Raw genomic sequence first — 23145 nt, 5'->3', positions numbered from 1 at the left:
CAATCTATCTGAAAGAAATTAGTTCTCTGAAGTTGAAATAAAAATATGCTGGAGTTGACAATATCTTCGTGGTCCTTGGTGATTACGTCTTCCAACAGTCTATTGGAACCCCCATGGGCACAAATTGTGCTCCTTTGCTGGCTAACCTGTTTTTATAGTCTTATAAAGCAGAATCTATTCAAAACCTTCTACGTGAGATATAAAAATCTCTTGCTGTGGCCTTCAATTCGACATTTAGATATATCATTATCAACAATGATAATTTTTATTCATATGCCGATTCAATATATCCCATTGAAATCGAAATATAAGACACCACAGTGTCATCCACTTCTGCTTCATACTTAGATAATTTATTGAAATTAGATATTAACGGCAATCTAACAACTCAACTGTATGACAAACGGGATGATTTCAACCACTTCATCGTGAACTTCTCTTATTGATGTAGCAATATTCCATTATCTCCTGCATATGGTGTTTACATCTCTCAACTGATTTGACAGAGCTTGTTCTATGTATGGTAAGTTTTTGAATCGAAGCAGGCTACTGACGAACACGTTGATGGTACAGGGGTTCCAACAGTCTCGTTTAAAATCAGCTTTTTCCAAATTTTATGGTCGCTATAACGATCGAGTTTACCAATACATCCTATCATTGGGTCAAATGCTGTCTGACATGTTTCATGCCGATTCTTAGACCGTTGTTGCCTAACTGATTTTGACTACGGATAACTCCGTTTACCTGATCAAGATATAGGGCTCACGGCGCGTGTGACCGGTCGAAGGGGGCTGCTTACTCCTCCTAGGCACCTGATCCCATCTCTGGTATATCCAGTGGTCCGTGTTTGCCCAACTCTGTTTTGTATTGTTTATAGGGGTGGGATCAGGTGCCTAGGAGGAGTAAGCATCCCCTGTCAACCAGTCACACCCGCCGTGAGCCCTATATCTTGATCAGGTAAACAGAGTTATACGTCGTCAAAATCATGTGTGACTAAATTATAGTTGTATCGAGGAAATTTAGAACTAAAAAAAACGTGAATGGTTTACAACCGTAGATGAAGAGAAAGACATACAAATAATGGTAAAACTTTGATCACCTCTTCGTCGAGGTAAACTAAATATGGTTGCTAACTAATACATATCTGGTATTGTTTCCACCACGCGACATAGCTATGTCTATTAGTAAATACATACCTGGTGTTGTTTCCACCACGTGACATAGCTACATATATTAGTAAATACATACCTGGTGTTGTTTCCACCACGTGACATAGCTATAGATATTAGTAAATACATACCTGGTGTTGTTTCCACCACGCTGTGACAGGTAATGATGTCTCCTATAACTTGCTCTCGGATGGTCACCAAGTTATCATACGAATTGATGTTCGTGTACTTGGAGTAATCGCCACAGGAATCAACAGATACCTGATACTCCGAGTGATAAGAGGAACCAATTTCTGCAACACAAGCAAACACATCGGTACATTCTGTTGCATGAGAATTACAGTATACCGTATATAAGGTTTTTTCCGCGTGTATCTAATTTCCGCTTTGATTGCGACGATTTTCGAATCGGTCAGTGTGCTTTGTTCCCCCTATATCCGACAAGCGTCAGGTAACATATATGTAAGCCTCGGTGTTTATTTGATAAAGGAAAAGCTAATTAAATGGACCATGTTCTTTGCTTCCATCAATGTATAATTATATCTGAGCTACTCATACATGTAACGGTTCAAGGTTTATGGGTGTTTTAAACTGAAAATAATAAATCGATAAATATTTTGCATTAGTACCATTACAGCTAACGAACAATGATTTACGTTCCTATACCGCCAAATTGTACATATTTACAATATACTTGAGTGCAAAATTATTGTTGAAAATGTGTGATCAGCTGAGTGCGTCTTCCGAAATTGACGAGGTGAAGGTCGATCTATCTCTCGCCCGGATGAAGCCACTTGGAGCGAATGGCTGACAAACCAAAGCTCTATGATTACATGCGAACAAAACCCGAAATCGTCAAAAATGGATTCAGAGAAGCAGTATATTGAGATTTGATTATAATTACGACAGTAACCCAGAAATCGTGTAAATCGTTTCATTGACTGAATTTTTGCATAAAACATTAAGAGTTATACGTACAAATGCTGGCTCCCCCCCCCCCCCCCAATTTCTTTATAAGTTTAGATAATCGTGAATTATATTTTCGGTATGACTTTGAAATAGTGAAAATTTGATTCGCGTAAATTTAATATACTGCTTTAGGTTCTGATTCGCGGAAGAAGAAAAAACACGACGCGGAAAAAACCCTGATATACGGTATGTCCAATGGTTGCATATGTCAAATACAGAGTACTTACGAACAGCAAATATGAAATTGTTCCCGCTACTACTGATGTCTCGAGCTACAGCATCTGTGTTCCTGTAGAATGGTCCCACGACAAAAACATAGTAGTTTGGGGCGTCTGTCCTATCACCTCCTGCGGCTGTGAATACGTTGTCTCGGGCTTCTATCAAACCTTTGTCCACATAGTGATACGAACTACTTGTCTCGACTATTCCTTCAATAGCTCCTCTTAGAGCTTCATTGGAGGTATAACTTGAGAGTCCAAACACGGTTCGTGCTCCCGAATCAAATATCACAAACCCTACCCTAACTCCACTAGAAGAAACGGGTATGTCATCCATTAAATCTACTACGAATCTCTTTATAAAGCGCAGGTTGTAATTTTCAACAATAAACGCTATGTCCAGCTTACAGCCTAAATAAAAAAAGAAAAATATCATATTACAGGGATTCAAATGTTGTTTCACCATCCAATAAAATACCTCAATCGGTTTCAGTTTAAGAACAATAGAGTACACTATTAGGATATGTCACGTCCATTGCGAACTTCGTGTACATGATGCAATTATATGATAGAAATCACATTGCAAACCCAAAATGAGGCCATATTTACCTACTTTGGGGTCCAAACAAACAAGATATATAAACTGAAAGGGTTTGATTGTCCTTGATTTTACAGTGAAATGTACCATATGACACGATTTGAGTATATATCCCTATCTAGGAAGGCATAGTAACTTATATTTGGGTCATGGCACCCTAAGATGCATCAGATGACCATATTTAATAGTCCTAAAGGTTTTTTTTAAAATTCTATTTGCATATTTTAGTATCTGATAATGACATTTATACATACATTCACACACATAATCATTATTATAATTATTTATACATACATTCACACACATAATCATTATTATAATTATTTATACATACATTCACACACATAATCATTATTATAATTATTTATACATACATTAACACACATAATCATTATTATAATTATCATATGATATCAAGGCTGACAGTAACATTGTCAAGAGTGAAAAGACATTCATCAAAAATATTTTTCGATACAGCCCAGATTGTGCTGATAATTTATATTACAGTTTTTAAATAAATATACAATGGTCAATTTCATTTTTCATCCTGATATACCGGGGTATTTGGAGTACACCCTCAAAAGATGGTAATAGTCCTAAAGTTTACGAAATTGAGGGTAATATGTTTACGGTGTATAGATTTATTCATAACAGGCAAGTAAAATCAGAAAAGTTTGAAGTTATCAGGACGTGTACAAATTTTTAACATCTTGCAATACCACTCTAGACATTTGATTTGCCTATTTATCTAACGCGGGAAATATAACGCGGATGATGTAATCAGTGCATTATGACGTCATATTTGCCCTCGTTGTTATCAACAACTAGGTGTCAAACAGTATCAATCTCAAACTTAGTGTGTTCAATAGGACTGATTGTGAACTGAATAGAATTCAGGAATATAGTAGTTACTGTTATGATGTCTTTCACACACGAATTATTGAATAGTTTTGGTTTTCCCAAATGTATTGGCTAAAAATAATTCACTTATATCCGAGTAGAGATTTATGAATTGATGTCATGGATCTTTACCTTTTTTGTCTAATAATGCATGGTTGATAGAAAAGTACTGACATCGCTGTCACACATATGTCGATTTTTATTTATGATGGAATCATAAAACAATTTGCATATCGTTTTTCATATTGCTTGTGTTTTTACTCTGAGAATAGAAAGTTAAGTTACTGAAATATATCGCGTTTTAACATCACATTTTGTAGTAGCTTAAAGTCGTCTTGATATCTAATTTCTTTTAATAGTGTGTAATTCCGTTTTTTTTTTAGATCACCTGAATTATTCAGGTGACCTATTGCTATCTGTTTTTGTCCGTCGTCGTGCGTCGTGCGTTAATATTTGAACATTTTCAGCTTCTCTGAAACCCCTGAACCAATTTCAACCAATTTTGGCATATAGCATCTGTGGGTGGAGGGGAACAAAAATTGTGAAATTCGTGGTCCCTGCCCCCCCCCCCCCCCTGGGGCCTGAGGGGTGGGGCAAAAACCATCAAAATGAGTGTAATTTTAAAAAATCTTCTTTACTCCTGGACATCAAGAAGCCAAACTGTGGGCATAATTATAATGAGCGTTGAGCCCTCTACCAAAATTGTGAAATTCATGGCCCCTGGGGCAGGGGTTCTTGTGTTAGGGTGGGGCTCTATTGGTCATATAGTGAAAATGTAGAAATTCTTTGAAAATCTTCTCTGTCTCTGGGTATTAAGTAGACAAACTAATAGCATGGTATTGATGAGCAAGGATGCCTCTTTATACCCCCCGCAACAAGTTGTGGGGGGTATACTGGAATCGGGTTGTCCGTCTGTCCGTCCGTCCGTCTGTAGACGCAATGGTTTCCGGGCTCTAAAGCATTATCCTTTCCACCTACCGTCACCATATCATATATATGGACTACCCATGGGATGAAGATGTTCCCCATCGATTTTGGGGTCCAAAGGTCAAGCACACTGGGCATCGAAGTAGCAATATGGTTTCCGGGCTTTAAAGTGTTATCCTTTCCACCTACAGTCACCATATCATACATATGGACTACCCATAGGATGAAGATGTTCCCTATCGATTTTGGGGTCAAAAGGTCAAAGGTCAAGCGCACTGGACATTGAAGTAGCAATATGGTTTTCAGGCTCTAAAGCGTTATCCTTTCCACCTACAGTCACCATATCATATGTATGGACTACCCATGGGATGAAGATGATCCCTATCGATTTTGGGGTCAAAGGTCAAAGGTCACGCGCACTGGACATTGAAGTAGCAATATGGTTTCCGGGCTCTAAAGCGTTATCCTTTCCACCTACAGTCACCATATCATACATATGGACTACCCATGGGATGAAGATGTTCCCTGTCAATTTTGGGGTCAAAAGGTCAAAGGTCATGTTCACTGGACATCGAAGTAGCAACACTCGGAAAAGAGGTAGTTTATACCTATTACCAACACCCTTTGGGAGATTGGGGTAAGCGGGGGGTATTCTTAGTGAGCATTGCTCACAGTACCTCTTGTTAAAAATTGTGAAATTCATGGTCCCTGGATCAGGGGTTCTGGTGCTAGGGTGGGGCTCTATAAGTCATATAGTGAAAATGCATTATTTCTTTGAAAATCTTCTTCTCTGTCCTTGGGTATTAAGTAGACAAACCAATAGCATGGTTATGATGAGCAAGGATGCCTCTTTCAAAATTGTGAAATTCATGGCCCCTGGGTCAGGGGTTCTGGTATTAGGGTTGGGCCCTATTGATCATATAGTGAAAATGCATTTTATTTCTTTGAAAATCTTCTCCTCTGTTGCTGGGTATTAAGTAGACAAACTAATAGTATGATAATGATGATCAAGGATGCTTTATTCAGAACTGAAATTTATGGCCCCTGGGTCAGGGGTTCTGGTGCAAAGGCGGGGCTGACCACATAGCTATTCAATGTTTCTTCCATCCAAATCAAACTTCTTATATTTAAACACAAACCTAATTCAAACATTGGAAGGTTGTTACATGATACTCAGGTGACCTATAAGGCCCCTGGGCCTCTTGTTGTCTGAGCGTTAGAAAAACCTAAACGGGACGTTTATTCAATGGAATATTCTTGGTAGGAGTTCTGCGGTTGTTTTACGACGACATCATGCATACGTCACGATACTTGAAGAAAAGAAAATGAGGGTATGCAACATACCCTAAACTTTGAATCAGTTGTCTTTTATACACTTGTTACCATGACAGTTTGCTCTGCGAGTGGCTCGCTATTATTGATATTGACTTTAATTTTCAAATATTCATTTTACTTCAGTAATGCATTTTCCATCGATGTATATTTTTTGTTACTTTGTTAAGTTCTCAACTTATAATATTTGAAGCATTACAAAACATCTTTGATATTCAGTCGCAACCCAGATGTGTACTACTTATAGGTGATAATGGGCCTACGTCATATTTCACAGAGGGTGCGATTCTTGACGATAATTATGATCGCTAAAATGTTTTAAACATAAAGAAATCAATTGATGTTAATTCCTACACTTCACAAAAACCCCTACAAACATAGATACATTGTGGGATCCAGTAAATATTTTAGCAAGCCCTGTCTTTGCTCCTTACGAAAATATTAACAGCTGTGAAGGAGAAACTCCAAACGTATTGTGACCCAACATATGCCAGAAGTAGTGTAAATCAAATGTGGAGTCTATAAAATTCTAAAGATCTTTTAGTAAAGTTGAAATTACAAATCTTTTCTCAAAACAACATCAAAACGAATGATTTTTGAACACTTTACACGAACATTTATCACGATAAATCAAAGAATAGACTTTTGACATCAGTTGCTTCGTCAATGAAAATGGAAAAAGAAAATATTCATATCTAGTGATCAATCGTTTAAAATTACATTGTTTTACACCTCTCTGATTCTACGCATGCGTACTCTGAAGGTGATATTTAAATAATGCCGGAGTTGCCCATTAACATTATCATAGTAATCTTTGGTGCTCAGGATTTTCAACAGCCTGTTGCAATTGCCATGGGCATGGATTGTACTCCTTTATTAACTAACCTGTTTTATATTGTTGTGAGACACAACTCATTTAAAAGCTACAATATGTGTACGAGAGAAGAAAAATCTCTGTGGCCTTCAACTCGACATTAGGATATATCGACAATATAATAATCATTTTCATTTATATGTCTATTCGATACAACACTCTGCACTCGAAATAAAACACGATAGAGTCCTCCACATCTGTTTCGTACTTAGATATTTTATAGAACGTAGATGTCAACCGTAATTTAACAATCAACCTTTATCACAAACGGGGTGACTTTGCTTCTCCATCGTCAACTTTCCATATTTATGCCGCGGTATCCCATAATCACCTGGACATGTTATGTTTCTCAACTGATTTGTTATGTAAGAGCTTGTTCTGCATAGTCTCACATTTTGAATTGAGTTAGGTTACTGGTATAAAAGTTGATGTTTAGGGGTTTCAACTGTCTTGTTTATAATGTCAGCATTTCACAAATTGAAATATTGTCGTTATAACGATCTTGTTTGGCAATAAAACCTGTCATTGTATGAAATGCTGTTTGACATGTTAAATACCAATTGTTAGGCCGTTTTTTACACATTGATTTTGACTATGGATTATGCCTTTTACTTCAACGAGATACATGTATAAGGCTCACGGCCTGTGTGACAATTTGACAGGGGTGATTACTCCTCCTAGACACCTGATCCCATCTCTGATGTGACCAGGGGTCTATGTGTGCCCAACTCTTAATTGTGTATTCCTTACAGGAATTATGAGATAGATCACTGTTATATTCACCTTTTCATTAAGGGTTATGTAGACCTTTCCTGTGCATTTCAAATGAAGGTATCCCGTGCGGATCTGGGTTAGAAAGGGTCCTGAATACCAACTGCTTGTCGTAAGAGGCGACTAAATGGGCTGTACTTCGGACGAAACCGCAAAAACCGAGGACCCATGTCACAGCAGGTGTGGCACGATAAAAATCCCTCCCTGTTCAAAGGCCGCAAGCACCGAGCATAGGCCTAAATTTTGCAGGCCTTCAACAGTTATGGTGAAGTCACCATATGAGTGAAAAATTCTCGAATGGGACGTTATACAAGATACAATCGATCAACCAATCAAATGAAGGTTACAGTCCTCTTCCGGTGGTTACGGGTCTACAATTCATTTGCTACTCATTGTAATTACTGGGAATTATTTGATCCCTTTCTTATATCTGAAACCGAGTTGAAGAAATACCAAGTAGTATGTATGCAAGGTGAAGATAACGAACAGTGATCAATCTCATAACTCCTACTTTCATATTTGAGATTATTTCATACATACCAAAACGCCATATTAAACTTGTCCACTACTTTGATTTCTCTAATAAAGGTGTTGAAATGAAAGGATATGAAATAAAATATTGTTAAATAAAATTTCTCTCATGATTTGTGCTTTCATTACAAAGAAATAACTGCATATAATACATTTCAGTATTATCTGCAATTTGTAAGACCTTCAGTTCAGTAAGTAGTGGTTTTTCAATGCTCAACTACAAATTTTACATTACTTTTCGAAAATGATAAAATATCTCACAGATGTGTATCCACCTAGATCATTAAGTTCCTGATTACATCTATAAATTGATATTGTAAGCTAGAATGTAAGAATTCAGAAAACATATTCTATTTTGATATTTCCGCTGATTGAACACGGGAAGTCGACATGGGTTAATTCGTGTCGCAGTTTATATCATGAAGTGACAGCTGCAGGAATTGCATATGTTTATTGTGATTTTGTCAATATACAGAGTTAAGAGATTTCGACCTGTATTTCTCTTGGTCAGTTCCAGGTAAATAGTTATCCGTGTTTGATGTATTTTCCTAACATGCATGCCAATCTTATATATCTGCATTTTATGTTTATTCCAAAAAAAAAAAAAAAAATTAAGATAACGAACAGTGATCAATCCCAGAAATAACAAAATTAAGAATAGTACAAAGACCATGACACACCAGAAGGGGTAAACATCCCCTTGTGACTGTTAATTCCCACAGTGAACCCTAGATCATGATTAGGTAAACTCTTGGTTGGTTGTATATTGTTTAAAGTCCCGCTTGAGAATTTTTCACTCATATGGAGACGGAGTAATGAAAGATGAAGATAACGAACAGTGATCAATCTCATAACTCCTATAATACAACATGGAGAGGTGGGCAAACACGGACCCCTGGACACTCCAGAGGTGGGATCAGGTGCCGAGGAGGAATAAACACCCCCTGTTGATCGGTCACACCCGCCGTAAGCCCTATATCTTGATAAGGTAAACGGAGTTATTTGTAGTCAAAATCGATGTGCATACAACTGCCTAACAATTCAGAGAGTAATATGTAGTCAAAATCAGCATGCAAAGCGTGGTCTTATAAAACACGTCAGACAGCATTCAACCTAATGCCAGGTTGTAGCTGAAAGTCCAACATCAACATGTATGTAAGAAGGCTGTCTCAATTTGAAAATTAATCCTACGCAGAAGATACTTTTACAACTACTCAGTTAGGATACATAAATACCGTATGCAGATGACAATGGAAAATTGCAACTGAGAATCTGAAGTCATCCTGTTTTTTAATTAAGTTGAGTTGTTAGTTTACCGTTAACAAATATGGTCAATAAAATATCCAAATACATGTATGAAGCAGATATGGAAGACTGTTGTGTCCTTTAACGAGTTCACTGCGATGCATGGAATCTGTACATGATTGAAAATCAGTTTAGTTAAGATAATAAGGAATACAAAATAGAGGATGGGACAATCACGGAACTCTGGATATATCAGAAATGGGATATGGTGCCTAGGATGAGTATGCATCCCCTGTCGACTGTTTACACCCACCGATCTCATAAACGAAGGAATCCGTAGTCACTGTCAAAACTAGTGTGCCAAGAACGGCCTAATAATCGGTATGAAACATGTCAAACAGAACTTTAATCGATAGATAAAGCGTCGTCGATATATCCAAGTGTATATGCTATTATTTTTTCTTCTCATGTAGACGGCTTTTAATTAAACATTCATTCTATAAGCACACCTTCCCAAATCTATGTAGCAATATTCTATTATCACCTGCAAATGGTGTTTATATCTCTCAACTGATTCGATACGCAAGAGCTTGTTCTGCGTATGGTCAGTTTGTAAATCAAGGCAAGCTACTGACAAACCAGGGTTTTCAATAGTCTCGATTAAAGTCAGCATTTCGCAACTTCTATGGTCGTTATAACGATCTAGTTTGCCAATACAATCTCATTGGGTCTAAGGTTGTATGATGTGTTTCATACCGATTGCTAGACCGTTCGTGACACACTGATTTTGACTACAGATAACTCCGTTTACGTGATCAGGATATAGGGCCCACGGCAGGTGTGACCGGTCGACATGAGATGTATACTTCTCATAGGCACCTGGCCCCACCTCTGGTGTGTCCAGGGGACCATGTTTGCCCAACTATCTATGTTGTATTGCTTATGGGATTTATGAGATTGATAACTGTTCGTCATCTTCACCTTTCATCAACAAGATATCTTCGGACCATCTATTCTAGCAGTTCGGTCACAAACACAAAATATCTTCTGTCATGATTTGAAGAAACTTGAATATTCACTCTATTAACAAGCTACTTTTACGTGGTTTGCATCTCCACTTTTTTAAACACACTAAGTTTATTATACCACAAATTGTTCAAAATGATTCATTGATTGAAAATGTGAACAGTAAATGATGGCGCAAGTGAAGGAGAGATTTTGGTAGCAAATCTCACTAGATTATTCTAAAATTAAAGTAAAATTTTCGGGAAATCTGTTAGTTGAGATTGTCGGATTTAATGTGGTTCTATTTGAGAATGTAAGTATAGTCTATGAACTTACTGACGGTTCTCTGAACAGGTGCTGTTGCTGGACACGTGGCGATTTTCTGTAGAAATGTGTTGAAATGTGGATAGAGATCTGTCGGAGTGCTTAATTGCAAGTATCTGTTATCATCACCCGCCGATAACTTCAGGTCCGAGATCAAAGATGAAGATGGACTTATACCTACAGTGTAAAGATCAGCTGTCAGTAACAGGTGATATCAATAAAAAACCGTCAGATTATATGACATATTCTTCCATGCAATCATACGTTGTTTTGATATTAGTCTTTACGTATAAGCATAGTGTCCTATCATTGCACATTTTAATAATTTCAATTTGTTAAGAATTCAATTTTATGTAAGACACTGTTACTTCATCCATTAAAAAGTATTTTTTTTCCTTCTTATTTTCATTAATGGCTGATAACTCTTCAAAAACGTTTCAAGTGCAAAATGATCGGCTTCTAATCATTATGTATTTTGATCTATTTCACTTTCATCGTTATTTTACAAGCATTTATCTTGATTTAAATTTATTATCCTTTATCCTTTATTTATTATCCTTTCATTATACAATGGATACCTTAATTAGAAAGAAAAGAAGAATAAAATAGCCTTCTTGAAAGCATTGCCTCAAAGTAACACTAGTATTTTACCGATAGTAAAAACTTGATTTCTGGGGTTCTGTCTTATAGCGTTTGCCACATCTCTACCATAATTGGAAGAATAAGTTTTTGCGATAAGAATGAAATATCTGTAGGCGTCAAATCTGTTTCCGTTGGATAACTTAACGAAATCATAAAAGCCGTCTCTCAGAGCGTTGCCAAGGTAAATCGACGAAGAAGCACTTGGTATTGTTATTGAGGTAACAGCTGTATCCAGGGCTGTCGCTGATGAGTACGCATTCAATTTGATGTTCTTGTCCACAACATTGTCATACGTTATGACCCCGACTTGTATGTCATTTGTAGAAATGGCCATTAGTCCAACCAAATCGCCAATAACAGTCATAAGGGAAGAGTGAATTGAATTCGTGTAGTAAGAAGCTTCTACGATGAATAAGATATCAATTTTGCAAGTTGAAACTGGAAGGAAAAATTTGATGATTAAACACAAGTTGGAAATATGAGTCTTTCTGTATAATAAGGTCAATGCAATCAAAATTGTCTTGGTGTCTGACCTGAGCAGATTAGTGGATATCCTGACCACACTTTCTGTACTTGACAAGTACGTTGCGTATTCCCAGCAGCCCGTTTGTATGAGGAGGCGCATGCGTACGAACTGACTCCATTGCAGGATGTGTCGTCAGTAGCGACGTTGACGTTGCTGTTGGTCTCATGTGTGCAGGCAACATCTGATCAGAAAAAAAATGAACAATAAGACTGGGGCGTAATCTACAACCCACATAGCCATTACACAAAGTTCTGGTAAAATTTTCTCCCAATATATATTCATCTGTTGGGAGGATTGTGAGGACTTTGTTTTATAAAATCAATGAGTTACCTTTTAGATGATTCCTGTTTACAAACTAATAAAGTGATGTCCCATTTTATCAAAGTATACTGGGTACTTTGCTCGGTCATGAATTGAAGACGTTTAAAGCTGACATAAATTCATAAATACATACATATGTCTCATCGTATCCACCATATTTCTCTCAGGTAGCCTAATTTACTCTACCCGTATATACCCCAAATGTAGTTGTTACACCTGAGTGATTTTCTAGCTGGACTCGACCAGTGCAAATCTCCAAATATATAGAGAAGGAGAAATAAATGAAATCACGTTGTAATACATCAAGTTTTACTCAAAATTACAAAATATATATTGTATATTAGTGAAACATTTTGAAAGTTTAGATGATTAAGTCAAAAACGCAACAAAAAAAAACAAAAAAAAAAACCAACCCTCCAAACTTTTTTTGCATACTTGCACATGCATAAAGTATATAATGTATATCAGTGAAACATTTTGAAAGTTTAGATGATTAAGACAAAAACGCAAAAAAAAAAAAAACCAAAAAAAACCTCCAAACTTTTTTGCATACTTGCACATGCATGAAGTATTTATTGTATATTAGTAAAACATTTTGAAAGTTTAGATGATTAAGACAAAAACGCAAAACAAACCTCCAAACCTTTTTTGCATACTTGCACATGCATGAAGTATATATTGTATATTAGTGAAACATTTTGAAAGTTTAGATGATTAAGACAAAAACACACACACACAAAAAAAACAACCCTCTAAACTTTTTTTGCATACTTGCACGTGCATGAATATTGTATATTAGTGAAACATTTTGAAAGTTTAGATGATTAAGACAAAAACGCCCCCCCCAAAAAAAAACAAACAAAAAAACAAAAAAACTCCAAACTTTTTTTTTTGCATACTTGCACATGCATGAAGTATATATTGTATATTAGTGAAACATTTTGAAAGTTTAGATGATTTAGACAAAAACGCAGAAAGAAAACCCAATTTTTTTTTGCATACATGCACGTGCATGTAAGTACTGTAGGTTCCTTATTTTACGCGAGAACTTAATATGTTGAAATGACTAGTATACGTCAAATCGCTTGTAGTCTGTTAATCAAGAGTTCTCACATGTATTTTAACGACAGCAAAATAAAACGGAATAATTTAATTTCGCGAGTGATGTTTCTCGCAAAATTACGCGATAATAAATTCCCTGCGTATATTTAAGAATCTACAGTATTTGCAGTTTCTTATGAAATAAATGCGGAAAAATCATTTACCAATTAGATATTGATAGAATGGAATATTCATATCAATTCTAGCAAAGCAAAATACAGGTGCATATGCATACATGTAATGTACATGTCATACTCGCATCAAATGCGAACATCTATTCAATAGGTACCGGATATGTGCACTTAGTAAAAAATGTTAGATTCTCTTTATTCTGATAAATCCACGAAAAACAATGATACTTCATTTGTATCTTGACAGAATTTTACGACACATTGTCATTCTATTATAATCATATAGAATGCGACACACTTCACGTGTGTCAAATCAGATTGTCTTCAATCAGGGGAAATATCAGAGTCCACTATTGTTTTGTATTGGATGCTTGCCTGATCGCGGGTTTTGTAGTTTATAGAAATTAGGAATCTTCAGATCATGTAGGTACATATGCACTGAGCATCTGGTTGGATATATTGCGTGCACAATTCAAATTCATCAATGATCACATACAAACGTAGAAATATTAATAAGGGAATAATGATCGTAAATATACACAAATACATATATAAAGGAAATATAAAAACGAAAATATAACTTTAAATTGTCTCTTTGGGAATCACATCATTATTTACGGTCACTTTGCATGTGCATAGTCATTGAGTGAACAGGAGAGAGAGAGAGAGAGAGAGAGAGAGAGAGAGAGAGAGAGAGAGAGATTGTCCTACTTTAATGTACAATATCATTTCACAGAAGGAATGAAAATTTATCATTGAGAGAAGTGTAAGCTTACAAGCATTCAGCTATTTTAGAATTTGTAATTGACAATATATTGAAACTTACAGGAGTTACATCGGTGCTTATAACTGAATTCATCATTAGAAATTTAAAATAAATAATAGTTTGAACTTTGCATGTAGAAAATATTGACATTGTATGTTAGAATAACGGAAAAAGTAAATCGTCCAAAACGTGGGGGAGGGCAGGCCAGGCCCCCTGCCCATCACAACCCTGTATACGTGCCTTATATAAAATGAATTTATTCATTCCCCTATTAATTATTTTGTCTGCAAGATTCGTCCCCGAAAATTTAGAAACATGCTATCGGTCAGAGCAGAAAGGAATTCATTTTGAATTACATCTAGATTGAATGCATCAGATTAATTAAAAACACCGAACTATGCAGCTTCGTTATTATTGATATCTACCTGGTAAATCAGTATATAAATCCGGATATAAATGATATAATGTTTTTTCATGACCATATAGATATTGATACTACTATTAAACAAGAGGCCCAGGGGCCTTATAGGTTACCTGAGTATCATGTAACAACCTTCCAATGTTTGAATTAGGTTTGTGTTTAAATATAAGAATTTTACTTTTGGATGGAAGAAACATTGAATAGCTATGTGGTCATGAAGTACACGTGTCATTTTAGAAGAAGATTTTTTAAAATTACACTCATTTTGATGGTTTTTGCCCCACCCCTCAGGCCCCAGGGGGGCAGGGACCACGAATTTCACAATTTTTGTTCCCCTCCACCCACAGGTGCTATATGCCAAAATTGGTTGACATTGGTTCAGGGGTTTCAGAGAAGAAGCTAAAAATGTTCAAATGTTAACGCACGACGAACGACGACGGACAAAAACAGAAGATTTTCAAAGAAATATTGCATTTTCACTATATAATCAATCAGCCCCGCCTTTGCACCAGAACCCTTGACCCAGGGGCCATAAATTTCAGTTTTGAAAGAAGCATCCTTGATCATCATTATCATACTATTAGTTTGTCTACTTAATACCCAGCAGCAGAGGAGAAGATTTTCAAAGAAATAAAATACATTTTCACTATATGATCAATAGGGCCCCACCCTAATACCAGAACCCCTGACCCAGAGACCATGAATTTCACAATTTTGAAAGAGGCATCCTTGCTCATCATAACCATGCTATTGGTTTGTCTACTTAATACCCAAGGACAGAGAAGAAGATTTTCAAAGAAATAATGCATTTTCACTATATGACTTATAGAGCCCCACCCTATCACCAGAACCCCTGATCCAGGGGCCATGAATTTCACAATTTTTAAAGAAGCATCCTTGCTCATCATTACCATGCTATTAGTTTGTCTACTTAGTACCCAGAGACAGAGAAGAAGATTTTCAAAGATTTTCTACATTTTCACTATATGACCAATAGAGCCCCACCCTATCACACCAGAACCCCTGATCCAGGGGCCATGAATTTCACAATTTTGGTAGAGGGCTCAACGTTCATTATAATTATGCCCACAGTTTGGCTTCTTGATGTCCAGGAGTAAAGAAGAATTTTTTTTAAAAATTACACTCATTTTGATGGTTTTTGCCCCACCCCTCAGGCCCCAGGGGGGCAGGGACCACGAATTTCACAATTTTTGTTCCCCTTCACCCACAGATGCTATATGCCAACATTGGTTGATATTGGTTCAGGGGTTTCAGAGAAGAAGCTGAAAATGTTCAAATGTTAACGCACGACGACGGACAAAAACAGATAGCAATAGGTCACCTGAATGATTCAGGTGACCTAAAAAAATGTTTATACCCTTGCCTTTTGCAAATCCCGCTTATGCATCATTGTATATTGACATTGTATCATATCAAATAATACCTCAACACGAATTTAGCGATTTATAAATGCTAAATTTTATCACATAGATTTGAATTTGAAATTTCGACGTACAGCAGTATGTCTATTTTCAGTATATAACCATTGAGCCAGATCTACAAAATGAAAATATTTTTGGAAAAACTACTTTCAAGCTTGAAAGTAATCATTATGGCATGTTACAGAAACGTTAAAACACGCATATGCTATAGTCCTACAATACATGCATGTGAGTTTTCTGAACACATGTACATTATTCGTGTATGAAGTTCCTACGCTTAAAAATAGTCTTGGCCTTTATACATTTCGATTTGTGATTTTGTGTTTACCATTCCTTACACTGTGTAAATGAAGGAAAACTTGGTAAAGGGTGCAATTCTACACCATACAATCAGAATACATGTGTTGCAATGCAATATGTAATAAACAGGTATGTATCGTCATTTTTCAGGGGGATATGTACATGCAATAACGCAAAATATAGATAAAAGTTTATTACATTATGCGTCGTTATTATATTAAGCGTCTTATGAAATGACATAACGATCGTGGATTTTATATCTATTTCTACCAAGTAATATTTTCTTTTTATGTAAAACTTATACGGTACCAATGTTGATGCACCAGATGCGCATTTAGACAAATAATGTCCCTTCAGTGATGCTCAATCGAAATGTTTGAAATCCGAAATGACAATGAAACTTTAGAGCTATTATAGGGAAAAACAGTGTGCCAAAAAGTGGAGTCAAATTCGTCTAAGGATACGAGCTATGCGTGAGGGAGATATTCCTAAATTGTGAAATGAATTTCTAAATTTTATAACAGCAATTAAATATACATCCGTATTTTCAAGCTAGTAACGAAGTACTTAGCTACTGGGCTGTACAGACCCTCGGGGACTAACAGTCCACCAGCAGACTTATATATATATATAAAGTAGTAGAATACAGTGCAAGAAATTTATAAACATTGAATATGAAGTTCCCATCTATTACATTTTTCTAATCACAGTGCCAACTTTTATGAATAGACAGTCAAGCACTTTGTGTGTTAGGTACAATGTAGTTTGAATTATGATAAGATGGACTAGTAAATTTATGCTGGGAAACCATAATTTTGAAATCTATTCCATATTCTATGTAAACATCACAGTAGCCATGAGGGGACCAAAAATTCTCTATTGAGAAGTAGGCGAAAAATAAATAACATCAGGCAACAATATCATCGTTTGAATCTCTCTCTCCAATCCCATACACTCGTACAGTGCTGTATATGAAAATTATATATGCATGCGCAGTTTATGTACCTAAATGATTTCCCGATTTACAAATCTGCAAATCTTTGACCAGTAAATCATACAATATAAGAATTCATGTACAATATTCTACTCTGATACTTCCCCTTATTCAATAGCTGATCGGCACGGGCTAAATGTGTCGCGGTCTGTACAACGGTGTTTACTGTAGGAATACAAATGGAGATTACCGTTTTCTTTCATGGATTATACAAATGAAGGGAGTTTTACTACTACTTAGAGTATTTTCGACAAGTGTACACGTGCATCTGCGATCCTTTACAACTATTACGAGTAGACTCAGGTAAATAGTCGTTCGCATTCGACGTTTTCATAACGAACATCATACCGTGAACATAAGTTAATCAAAAACGCAAATGTGATGTGAAGCGTAACAAAACTCGTCCCCTTATATACCATGCAAACCCTGATACATATAACAATAGGATATTCATTTAATATGGCGGATAAGCAGAAAAATATGGCGGGCACAGAGTATTCTACTATATTTATTAATTCATATCAGCTTTAATTTTTTGTGCCGTGTATTCGTAAACAGGTACTACATGTGTATACATACCGTTTGGGAATCTCCAGTCACCCGTTGAACCCCATCCTGTCTTGATCAAGATATAATTGACTTCATATGAAGGCGAGTGTGAGCAGGTCATGAAAGTGTTGCTCCCAACTGTACTACCGGTTCCTGCTTTAACCTGGCCCCCGGACCAAGAAACCCAGAAATCATCGAAGTAGGTCTGACTCAAAAGAGTCGCACTGTGTACAACGCATTCACTTCCACCAATACCGTACCTGATGACAGAGCGAGTATTGGCCCATCCACAAATTAGGATTTCATAATGTGTACCACTTGTATAACTATCAACACTACCCAGGGCCATATGAACGTCGTTATGTGCCTTGACCCTAAATGTGTACGATGTTCTTCCCGTTAAAACAAAACAGTTTGATGACAGGCTTAGGTAATTCACCTTGTCGTCTTGGGTGTATCTGCTAAATTCTGAAGATGCTAGAAAATAAAATGAATGCATTCTTAACATCACAATACGGTGCAGTTCTACTACGACCAACACGTTCTGGATTTCTGTAGATAGTCTTCTTCGTACATCCACTTTTTATCATGATTACGAAACAAGTATATTAACATTATTATTGAAAAGTCATAAGTTTCCAGAACTTATGTCTTAGTGGTTTAAAGAAGGAAAAACAGCATAATAATCAAACAAGACATTGGCAACGTAATAGTTTGATGGAAACAAAGGATTAACAGCCTTTAAGTTAGATAATGAATTAGATTAAATTAGATAATAGTCAGACACCCTTGCGTTGATCATGTCTTGGGCATAAAGGATATAGAATAAAACAAGAGGCCCATGGGCCACATCGCTCACCTGAATCACATTGGCCCTGCCATTGTTCAGCTGTTGTAATTCTTAAAGGATAATTTTTCATCAATCTTTATTCCCTTGAAAACTTTGACCCCATATTGTGGTCCCAACATAGTCCCAAAATAATCACAACATAATTGAAAATAAATTCACATAACACAAAGATGCCTCAACACTAATATGACTAACATGATCTTACTGTTCTGGATAAGACAAAAGTCAGAAGGTCATTGATCATGGTATGATATGAAGACCTTGCCATAAGAAATATATATACATAATATGAAAGCTTTGTCTTATATAATTCAAGAGATATTAAATAGTTAAGATTTTTATTGAAAGTAAGTCAAACTTCCAGGTCAAGGTCACAAGGTCAACTTCACAAAATAATAAGGTGTTACCATAAAGAACCTAAACACAAAATATGAAGTCCCTACCTTAAATACTTCAGGAGATATTGAATAGGTCAGGGATTTTTAAAAAAAAAGTAAGTCAAACTCCAAGGCCAAAAAGATCAAACACTATTGTATACAAGGTCTTGCCATAAAGAATCTATATACACAATATGAAAATCCAACCTAAAATAGTTCCGGATATATTTAATAGTTATATTTTCTTAACTGTAGGTCAAACTCCCGAGTTCAAGGTCACAGGGTAAAGGATCATGATATCAAAATGAAAGATATTGTCAAAAGAAAAATATATACATATAAAAGATCTACTTTAAATAGTTCAGAAGATATCAAATAGATTTTTTATTACAAGCAGGTCATACTTCCAGGTCAAGGTCACAAAGTCAAGCTTCATGAAATATTATTAAGGTCGTACCATTAACAACCTATATACAAAACATGAAATCCGTATCTTTAATAGTTCAGGAGATATTGAATAGGTCAGGGATTATATTAAAAAGTAGGTCAAACTACAAGGTCAAAAGGTCAAACACCAGAGTGTAAAAAGTCTTGCTATAAGGAATCTTTATACAAAATATAAAAACCCCACTTAAAATAGTTCTGAATATATTTAATAGGTTATGTTTTCTTAAAGGTAGGCCAAACTTCAAATTCAAAGTAACAAGGTCAAAGATCATGATATCAAATGAAATGTCTTCCAATAAGAAATATATATACAAGATGCAAAAGATACATCTTAAATAGTTCAGAACATAATGCATAGGTAAATTTTTTAATTAAAAGTTGGTCAAACTTCCAGGTCAAGGTCACAAGATCACAGACATTGCACCACATGAAAGGTCGTTTTGTTATAAAATGTACATACAAAATATGAAAACCTTAGCTTAAATAGTTCAAGAGATTTTTTAAAAAGATATTTCCATATCAGGTTATTCATAAAAATATTTTGCACCGTTACTCGTAAGATCCTGTGAAATTTTAGCCCTCTCCCCAAAAGGTCAGAATAAAATAAATCAGAAAGGGCTATATTAGTGCAGCTATGATTAAACGAGTACATGCACATGGAGCTCAGAATCTGGTTTAGCCCATATGGGCCCCATCTACTCTTTAGTAAAGATTCTTTATAACAAGAAATAAGTTTGATATTTACTTTGCTGTCTTTTAAAAATACCAGGTATATTGTTTACTTTTTCAAGATCATACAAAACAAGTCTTGAAATAAATGTTTTTTATTGTCCATTAGTAATTAAGCCTTTTTTTGCTTGTTCCTGTCAGGAATTTTGAATATTTAATGGTACTGCACGTGACGTTTGCTACGACTGTGCTGCGCTAAAAAATACTTTGTTAAACACCACTCTAATTCCACGCACAAGTACTCTGAAGTTGAAATCAAAAAGATGCTGGAGTTCCTCATTGACACTATATTCGTTCTCTTAGGTGATCAGGTCCCTATGGGCACGAATTGTGCTCCTTCGTTAGCTGACTTATTTTTATATTTTTATGAAGCAGAATTATTCAAAAACGTCTATGTGAGAAGATTGATTAATTGGGGTTTTTCGCCGTTTTGGCAATATTTCAGCCATTTTTACGGCGGTTAACTGATTGAATTATGTTTGGTTGTGAGTGTTTGAGTTTCCCTGACGGCCCCTAGTGAGCCTATTTTTTTTCGAACATCAGGCAAACGATCTTTTGCGTGCCAAGGGGCTTGACATGGGACACCCTTTAACGTCCCATTCGACGGACATGAAAGTTAAAAATACCTCCTGGGCACCTGGTCCCACGTCTGGTATGTCCGGGGGTCCGTGTTTGCCCAACTGTCTATTTTGTATTGCTTATAGGAGTTATGAGATTGATCACTGTTCGTTATCTTCACCTTGCATATATACAAATAGGTTTTAAAAAAAACCCAGTTGTATTATGAAAGTTTTCAAATTTTTCTGTAAAAGTCACATTCTTGTAAATATTATATAATATAACGATTGTCGATATTTGCAAAAACAGTTCTTTCATTGATTGCACACTATTAAAAAGTCTATTTCGTATGGGCGTAAAATCACTACATTCTAAAAGAACGGGATGTACAGTTAATGTAGTCACAAGATATGCATTCAGGTTGAGGTTCTCTGTTTAGTAGGTAAGAATGTGTCAATTTTGAATGTCCGATGCGCATTCTTGAAATAATCACTTCGTCTTGGCGTTTCATTACGATGTTACACGATTTGTTTACTTTGTTTTGAATCGAATAAAGTTTACTCATGTCAAAGAAATCCCAATAGATTTGCCAAACACAATTTACATATAGTTTTATGAAATATTCAAAATCAGTGTATGGAATTTTGAAATGTACAATATCACATTGAAGTGCATTTTTGGCCGCTTTGTCTGCTTTGGTGTTGCCATGGATACCAATGTGACTTGGGATCCAACAGAATAAAACTATTTTACCTTGTTTAGTAAGATATCTAAAATATATGGATGATCAATATTGATGTTGTTCATTGACTGAAGACATGATAGGGAGTCTGAGAGTATAGTAACATGTTTGTCATTAGAAGATTGTATGTATTCAAAAGCAAGCTGAATAGCCTTTAACTTTCATTCATATGTCGATTTGATATGCTGTAAACCAACTTTTATTCACAAGTTTTGCGAGAACCTGTTCATCGCGAATATTTCTCGACGCGAATCAGACTTTAATGTTTCTTGTACGTTTAAAATTTTCTTGGTCGCGAAAATTAGTCGCCACGAGCTAGTTCATCACTAGTAAATCGGGAAATAAAGTCGCGGCGAATAAAAGTCGGTTTACAGTATCGATATTGGATCAAAATATGATGAACTAAAACACATATTCAGGACGATTATATTTTATATTCAGACTGATCATGTGATTCGGTGTCACGTGATTTTAGCAACTATACTTGTGATATTGAAGTTGTAAAGGAATTTCGATATTGCAAGGGCATAATGAGGTTGAAATTTAAACTTTAATGCATGAACGTTTTCAACAACCTCTGTAGTTATGAAAACACCGCTGGGTTCGACAGATTTCGATTGATGATTGTTGAAATAATAAGTGTTGAATTTTTTGCCGGTCAATTAACTGCATTTTAATTTGAAATAAATAAGTTATTTCTAAAATTTTATTAGGATAGCAGCACTTTTCAAATAGCTTTTAAAATACTTCTTTGGTTCACTTTAAAACAAAAACTCATTGTGATGCATTGAGGGTATGTCCTTGCAATAAATCGATTTGTAAGACCCATACATCTGCCCACTTATCAATAAATAAAGCATTGGTGTTTTCCTACGGGATAGATAGAAAATATTTCAGTGAATTTATAAGAAAGCATTGTTCTAAAATTATTAGTCTAATCAATGTCTGCAAACATTTTTCCATTGAATTATAAAATATTTTTTTCATTACAAAACCCCCCAATTGATCCGCCACTTACTGCAAATGAAATGCGTCAGACTATCATGATGACGTCATGATGACAAGTACAACGCAATAATTTGTTTGCTTATAGCTCAAGGTGTCAGATTACACCAACTACACATCATCACTACTGTACCCGTTTAATATTAAGTTTTTGTGTAGTGCTATACTTTCGTGCATTTTAGAACCATTAATTATTTTATTTCATGATATCTTTAAGGGTTGCGATTTTTTGTTGTTTCTGTGTGATGTCACAATACACATTCCTGTATATATTAGAACACGCCTCCTTACTGAAAATTTAACTGTAATGTATCTTCCTCTTTCCGAGTAGTGATGAGAATGAGAGTAGTGATGAGAGTAGTGATGAGAGTGACAGTAGTG

At 35.7% G+C, this 23145-nt stretch overlaps 1 protein-coding gene across 1 annotated transcript in view; it reads right to left on the bottom strand.

The window, feature by feature from the left end:
- LOC125678224 (collagen alpha-6(VI) chain-like) overlaps positions 1-18527 on the bottom strand; it is a 40240-nt gene extending 21713 nt beyond the window's left edge. Inside the window, exons 1-6 of the mRNA XM_048916495.2 lie at positions 18087-18527; positions 12039-12212; positions 11515-11943; positions 10876-11040; positions 2366-2767; positions 1301-1462 (exon numbers count right to left, since the gene is read on the bottom strand). Of these exons, the coding sequence (XP_048772452.2) occupies positions 1301-1462; positions 2366-2767; positions 10876-11040; positions 11515-11943; positions 12039-12212; positions 18087-18405 (1651 nt within the window). The 5' untranslated portion in view covers positions 18406-18527. The remainder of the gene's footprint in view (positions 1-1300; positions 1463-2365; positions 2768-10875; positions 11041-11514; positions 11944-12038; positions 12213-18086) is intronic.
- Between the last annotated feature and the right edge of the window lie 4618 nt (positions 18528-23145).

Source organism: Ostrea edulis, chromosome 2 (assembly GCF_947568905.1).
Source record: "Ostrea edulis chromosome 2, xbOstEdul1.1, whole genome shotgun sequence".
NCBI lineage: Eukaryota > Metazoa > Mollusca > Bivalvia > Ostreida > Ostreidae > Ostrea > Ostrea edulis.
Note: the sequence above shows the minus strand (reverse complement) of the source record. Positions and strands in the feature narration are given on the sequence as shown.